This window comes from Egretta garzetta, unplaced genomic scaffold (genome assembly GCF_000687185.1).
Source record: "Egretta garzetta isolate BGI_Z169 unplaced genomic scaffold, ASM68718v1 scaffold638, whole genome shotgun sequence".
Classification (NCBI taxonomy): domain Eukaryota; kingdom Metazoa; phylum Chordata; class Aves; order Pelecaniformes; family Ardeidae; genus Egretta; species Egretta garzetta.
The window spans coordinates 323,126-330,359 of NW_009260676.1; the positions used below are offsets into that span (position 1 = coordinate 323,126).

A 7,234-nucleotide genomic window follows, 5' to 3' on the forward strand; every position below is an offset into this window, starting at 1 on the left:
GACAGGGCCTCGGGGGGAGCCACGGGCACGAGGTGCTTTGCAGGTCCCTTCTTCACCCGCCGGGCTCCGGGTGCCTTCCCGCTGGCCTGGTACTGCCTGCCCAGCACCCTGCAAGGTGTAGGGATGGCCATAAGGGCCCGATCCTGGAACTAAAACCCCATAAAGTCCCATCACGGACACTGATTGCCACCAGCTCTTCCTTGGTTAAAATATAAATAAAGTAAAAAACAGATATTTTATTAAATTATGTTGCAAACTGATCACTCTTTTTTTTTTTCTCTCTCTTTTTTTTTTTTTTTTTTTTTTTTTTTTTTTTTTTTTTTTTACTCCCCCTTGAAGGGAGAAATACTACACAGCTTTGGATGGGGTTTGGTTTGGTTTTTTTTACTGTGGGGTTTTGGGTTCAGTGACAAAGTAGGCGTGAATCATTGTGTTTCAATATAAGGTAGTTCGTGATTGTATTTTTTAAACCCTTAGAGTCATTTGAAACAAAAAGCGTTAAGAAACCAATATTGACGCAGTCTTGTCTCCGGAGTGTGTACCTGGCCGTGCCGTAGACAATAAAACGCAAAACTTCAACGTCAAGCCATGCCTTTTTTATATTTTTGTAAATAAAACCGGGGGTCATGGAGGTAAAGTGGCTTTTTGGGGCTCGGAGCGGCGATGGGTCTCGGGGGGGCGGCGGGTTTGGGCAGGATGGGTGCGGGGGGACGTCCCCCGCGATGCTGCCTGGCTGCGGCTGAGGGATGCTCGATGGACCATCGCCGCCGGGGAACTGCTCTTCTGCAAAATCGACCCATCGTTACCGTAAAGACGTGCTTCCCCCTCAAGTATTTCTAGCTTTGATTCACTTCTCTTTCGTTGTAAGTAAAATAACGCTTGTGGTTGATCAATGCTATCAGAAACGACTTAGTTTTAGCGTGTAAAGGGATAAAACCCGGGGCTCTTCTTAACACCCTGTTTCTGGGAGTTTTTACCCAGGAAAGGAAACTGTTACTCGTTCAGCTGAGCGGTTTTGCAGGAGGAAGGAGGGGAAAAAACATCCGTGCACACCGGAGTCACCGGCGCCCGTTGCAGATTCCATGACTTGCAGAGCTGCTGTGAGATACTGCATGAGCTTCAGGGACAAGCCGTGCCCTCCGTGGCAAAGGGAAGAAGAGCCCCGAGAGCTGGCGGGAGGCCGTGCTCGGCCGGGGGTTACCCCCCAGCACGCTGCGGAGACCGGGGAGGTGCTGGGACCCGTTCCCAGGGTGAAGGATGCTCAGAGGTAAGGCTGTGGCAGCTCCTCGTGGGAACTCAATGTGTTTTCAAATCTCTCTCAGAATGATTATCAATTTTTTCTTCTTGCGGGGTTGATCACATTATGTATTTTTGGGACAGAAAGGGGATGCTTGAGGTGACCCTGGCCCCGGCCCCAGAGCTGGGCTGGTTGCTGGGACCCTTGACGTTGCCGTGCTGCAATTCCTTGTCTCATCCCGAGCCCACCACACGGGTCCATGGCTGCTCCCACAATAATTTGTGCGGTGATTGGGGCCAACGCAAGCATCGCGCGGGCCGGCAGCGGGGACTGAACCTGCTGGTTCCCGAAGGCTCAGGGCAGACCCCCATTCCATGCCATCCCCACGATGACCAGCCACCCGCCTGGGGACACGGCTCCCCTAAGGAGATCCAGCTGAGATGCTCTCGGCAGCAGGGATGCGGTTCAAGGCGTGGGACGCCTGCCGCAGCCGCATGGGTTTGCTGCCCTGCCCACCGCTGCGGAGCTGCTGCTTCCCTTCTTGGCTGTCGCGACACACTGCAGAAGAGGTTGGCTGGGGTTTGCTTCCTGAGTTTTGTTTTCTGGAAGATGCTGGACCACCCAGGACTTGGGGAGTGGGAAGGACCCTGCTAAACTCCACTGGTTTAATGCCACTGGTTTTTGCTGGAAGGGTACAAGGCCAACGCACGGAGATCTTGACAACTGTGCTGTAAATGCACCAAATCCTCCCTCTCAAATGGGTTTCGTCAGCCCAAAGCCCCTGTCCCATGGGTGGCCCCAGCACTGCTGCCTGCCCCAGCTGCTGAGCCTATACAGATTAAAAACCGAGCGTGCATCGTGTTTTGTGCCTGCCTCTGATGGGCCTCGTCAGCCTGCTCTTACCTGAGAGCTACAGCCTTATGGTCTGGATCTTTTTTTTTTTTTTTCCTTTTTGTTTCAATTTATGGTTTGGGGTTTTTTTTTCCTTTTTTTTTTTTTTAACATCAAAGCTACCTCTGGCTGACCCAAAGGCAGTAAAACGGGTGTGCAAATCACCCCAGCCGCAGCGAAAGCCTCACCGTCCTTACGGCGTCTTTAAATTACTTCCCCTGATGGGACAGCACGTTCAGCTGTTCAAAAGCAAAACCCGACCATAAACTCTAACCCGTTGCTTTTACCAGGTAGCGTTAGATACAGCAACGCCACCGCTGGGAGTAGACCCATCATAGAGCAGGCAATAAGCATGGCAATTCGGCATGACGGTAGCATTATCTATTATTATCTATTAAAGTTCTTACACTTCATTAATAAATAACGTATTTGGCAGCAGCACAAGCAGTGTTGTTTGCAAATAATGTAAATTATGCCCGTCCCGGTAAGATCCATGCTACGAGGTGCAGCCACGCAGGGTGAAGGGGCTGGATGCTGTTTAGGATTTCTGGCATTTATCTGCTTTGTACGCTCGGGCGATGGGAAGCTACGAGAGCAGTTTGGAGCAGCTTCTGGCCAGGAGGCTGCAGAAAAGCCACAAAACCCGGCATGGCTTTTTTTTGGTGCATGGCCAAAGCTCTAAGGGGGGGTGCGGTGTGTGCTGCTGTCCTGAAAAGAGTGAAATTGGTATTTCCAGAGCGCTTTACCTGGGAACAGCAGCGATGCCCGGGGGCTGGGAGTCACCTGGGCCCACGGGGGTGCTCAGCCACGCATGGAGACCCACGCTTGTCGCCTGCACCTTCCACCTCTGCCTCGCACCACCTTCCCTGAGTAACTGTGGGCTGAATCCATCTGGCCGAGCTGCCGTTCGCCCTGGCAAGGAAAGCCCCCTGCGTCTGAGCCGCATGCAGCGCCCGCGCTCGTTACCCTCAGACACACTCAAAGATCATCGGAAGGTGGACAAGAGCAAGGACGAGCGCCAGGCTGGCAAAGCTTGGGGTCCTAGCAGCGAAGATGAGGACGACAGGGCTTGGTCCCGCAGGGAAGATGCTTGTAGGCCAGCTGCCATCTCCTCTTTGCCCTTTTGATCTCCGTGCCCTTGGTCAAATCGCTTGCCTGCTGCCTGGCGTGGCTCGCCAGCCGTGGGACGGGTCGGTATTGCTCCTGCGCTGTGCCGTGCTGGTACCTGCACCCTACGGTCTGCGGTCCCACAAACACACGAGAGAGCAGAGGGGCCGATCGCTCATCCTGGTGGGGTCGGGCGCGGTGCCGTAGCATCCAAGAGCGTTGTGCTTCAGTTTTCCAAGCGAGCAGTCGAGGTGTGATGGGTGCTTTGGGAAGCGGCTGCAGCAGGAGGCAGATTCACACATTTCCGAGTCGTGAGCCTCCACCATCCAGCAGCATCCTGCCCAGCCCGGAGGGTAAGGGGGGGCCGGGAAGGGATGGGAGAGCCCCGGGATAACTTCATGCTTTTTGCCAGCAGATCTGGACGAGGGAGGCTGGTGGCCATGGGGCTTCCAGCCTTTGCACCCAAGGCGTCCGTGCGAGTTGCCCGTCACTCCTGGGGATAACTGATGCTCACCCACGCCTCCCCAGCCGCTCCGCACCCCCTCCCGGGGAGCCGGATTAGGGGAGGGTCCTGCTCTGGAGGCAGCAGCGGGGGAGACCCCCACACCCCCGCCATTAGGCTGGGAAAAGCAAGTGGGAAAGCATCACCCTCCCTCGGCCAGGCACCCGCGACGGGATGGGGATTCCGGAGGGGGACATGGGTCCTGGCCAGGAGCTTCACAGTGCCCAAGGGGTCCAGTTTGGGATACTGGGTCAGGGCTCTCCGTTGTTTTCTGATTCAAACTTGAGCAGCCAGTTAATTGTCTAATCCTGCCAGCCCCCGGCGTGGGGGCATTTAACCCCAATGCAAAGAAACGGCGCTCGTAAATGCCTGGGATCCACGCAGAGCGAGCAAACAAATGCCATGGGCAAAGATCTCAGCTGGAAGGGCAAATATTAGGGAAAAACTTCAAAAAGCTCAACCCGGGGGGCCCTCCCCCTTTGCAGCCTCGCCAGGCCAAGAGGGGAATGCAGGTGCTGTGGCTGGAATCAATGCCTGAGTTAATGCAATGAACTTTTCTCCTCCAGTTAAAGTTTTACTTTACTGGAGGAGACCAGTGCAAAGATTAGTGGTCTTACGCTCATCTTTTTTTTTAGTTTTTTTTCCCTCTTCCTCTGTAGAAAGTACATTTTGTGCCCATGTGAAGCCTGGCTGACTGAAAACATCATCTGATGAGTTGCCGTAACTTGGCTGCTGGACCCATCAGGGGCTTCTCTGGAAGGCAATGGTGTTAATCAGCATGAATCACCTTTGCGGCTGCTTCAGACTTTGGTACGTCCGCTACAGATGCCACCAGCCGCCCCAGCCCTGCAGCTCCTCTCGCTGACGATGCCCTGGGGCAAGACCAGCTCAGACCAGCTTTTGCAGATGTGCAAAGTTCACGACTACCGGGCGAGCCGAGCCAAAGGGCTGCGATATTTGGCAGCATCAGCAGTATTTGCTAGCATCACCAATATTTGCTAGCATCGCCAATATTTGCTGGCATTGCCAATATTTGCTAGCATCGCCAATATTGGACAGCGCAGCGATCAGCTGGTGGTGCTGAAGGGCTCAGCGTTCACGCCGTTGTGGGTTTTTTAACAAAAACGTACGTTATTGAAATATTCTGGGTAATTTTGCTATGGTTTATCTCCCTATACGCATACGGCCGTCTCCTCTGGGTGCTCAGGATGCCCGCGTAGGGGTGTGCGCTGGCATGACAGCTACGCGTTGAGGGGGCTGTGTGCGTGACGGTACGTATGTACGCATGTATAGAGAGGCCTGTACACATCTGTACTGATGTGTTTGGCTGTGTATGTTGTATGTGCACACAAATGTATTTTAACGCAGGTGCCAAGCGCTATCTAAACAAAACAGGCATTTTCTAGCTGCTTTGCTACATAGGCTGGAAAGGTTTCCTCTTGCTAATTGAGCACGAGGTTTGCACTGTAGCACCTGCACCCAAGCGCAGAAGGCGACAAAGGTGTTGAACGTCCCCAAAGAGGCTGCAGCGTGTTCCCAAGTCCCTGGCATGTCACTCCACAGACTGTTCAGCTGGGGGACAGCCCCGCGCCGGCCTTTCGGCCAGATCATTTGAATTTCCCAGGTCCATTCTATGTCTTTGCGGGTCTCCCGTTGTTTCATTTGTCCCCCCAAATACAGGGATTGGGAGTGGCTGCTCTGAGCCGAGCAGTGGCCAAGCAACACATGGAAGGCTTGGGTTTCTCATTAACTCCAGAGCTGATATAGTCCCATCTCTCGGAGCACTGGCCAGTTTCGCTGCTTCCATCCCAGCCCTGCCGTCCCTCCTTCCCAGCCCCAGCTCCCACCCAGGACAGTGACAACTCCCAGGAGGACAGCGGAGGAGCTGCAGGATGGACAAGAAAAGCAAAATGCAAGCAGAGAAGGTAACGGTGGCTCGGTGGTATTTTTTTGCACTAGAATTTCTGCAGGAGCCCAGCACAGAGCAATGGCATTTATTGCTTGCCAAGGCCAAAACCAACCCAAAAAATCGCCTCCCCTAATTAATTGCTCTTTGATGTCTGCATACTGAGAGTCGGGGCAAAGGGGTCAAAGGATTATTTTTTATTTTTAAGATCTCCATCAGCTCGTTGGGTAATTTTAACTGTGATGGAAAAGGAAACAGCACTGCTGAAAAACACTGGTTTGGTCATTTTTTTCCTGGCTGTTCTGCTTCAGCGGGGGTGCTGCCCGTGGGCTGGGGCTGGGGCCGGGCACCGTTGCGAGGATGGGCAGCACGGCAGGGAGAGCCCTGGCACCGCTCGCTCCTTGTGGGGCAACGCCGTTCTGCCCTGGGGGCCTGATCCTGCCCACCCCCAGTGGCTTTCCCTTCTCCTTCGGAGCCAGCCAAAGCACCCGCGCTGCTGCAGCAGCATCCCTGGGTTCCACTGTCCCAGCCAGCTGGGCAGTGGGGTCCCTTGGGACAGGAGGGGGTGCCACCCCCCCAGGTTTGGGCAGGGCTAGGACAGCGGGGTGAGGCTCTTCTCTGCTTCCTCTCCCAGCACCTCACGGGAACGCTGGTCCTCTCCGTCTTCACCGCGGTGTTGGGCTTCTTCCAGTATGGCTACAGCCTGGGTGTCATTAATGCCCCCCAGAAGGTAAGCCAACCCCCCCCCCCAGCAAGGGAGGAGGGCTTCAGGGCAGCCAGGACTGCTCTGAACCTTGCAGAAGCCCTCGGGAGGGCTCTGTCGCTTCCCTGGGTGCTACCTCCCGCAGTTCAAAGCCCCCACGATAAGGCAGCGGGGGGAGAAAAGCGGGAGGACCCCCTGCAGCGAAAGGAGTGGGGCTCTGCACATCACGGCGCCGTCCCCGTGGCCACACGGTCCCTGTGCCCAGAGCGAGGGCCAGCACCCCTCTGTGGGTGCCGAATCCGGACACCGCACTCACCCCATCCCCAGGAGGCGGCGTTGGGTGGGGGGGGATGCTCCATACCTGCCCTCGCAGTCCCTCCCCGCTGGGGGTTGGGGTGCTGGGGAGCTGTGGGGGACCCCAACGTTTCACCCCTGCAGAGCCTGTGAAAAGCTTTCCTTGGGGCAGAAAAAAAACCCAAAACAGGGGTTGGGAATCGTTATAGATTTGAGCTGACAGCGTTTTTCCTCTTCACCCGCCACAGGTGATAGAAGCCCACTACGGGCGTGTGTTGGGCATTGCCCCCCTGGACAGACGTGCCACCAACACCTCGGGGGAGGACGGCACCGTCCCTGGCATGGAGCCCTGGGGTGGCACCGAGGGCACGCTGGCATCCCCAGCCGACATCGGCGAGGGCCTCGCCACCTCCCCGCACATCCTCACCATGTACTGGTCCCTCTCCGTCTCCGTGTTCGCCGTCGGCGGCATGGTCTCCTCCTTCACCGTGGGGTGGATTGGCGACCGGCTGGGCAGGTGAGAGGACCTGGTGTGCCGAGACTCACACGCCACAGCCCAGGCCTTTTTGTTTGATTTTTTTCCCCTAGAACTGT

The 7,234-nt window shown here is 55.6% G+C and overlaps 1 protein-coding gene across 2 annotated transcripts in view; it reads left to right on the forward strand.

The window, feature by feature from the left end:
- Positions 1–5,629: 5,629 nt before the first annotated feature.
- SLC2A2 (solute carrier family 2 member 2) overlaps positions 5,630–7,234 on the forward strand; it is a 9,948-nt gene continuing 8,343 nt past the window's right edge. Inside the window, exons 1-4 of one of the 2 annotated variants that reach the window (XM_035901183.1) lie at positions 5,648–5,662; positions 6,278–6,373; positions 6,889–6,919; positions 7,025–7,157. In XM_035901183.1, the coding sequence (XP_035757076.1) occupies positions 5,648–5,662; positions 6,278–6,373; positions 6,889–6,919; positions 7,025–7,157 (275 nt within the window). Of the gene's footprint in view, positions 5,663–6,277; positions 6,374–6,888; positions 7,158–7,234 lie in introns of both variants that reach the window. The other variant, XM_009645758.1, reaches the window with a different exon arrangement.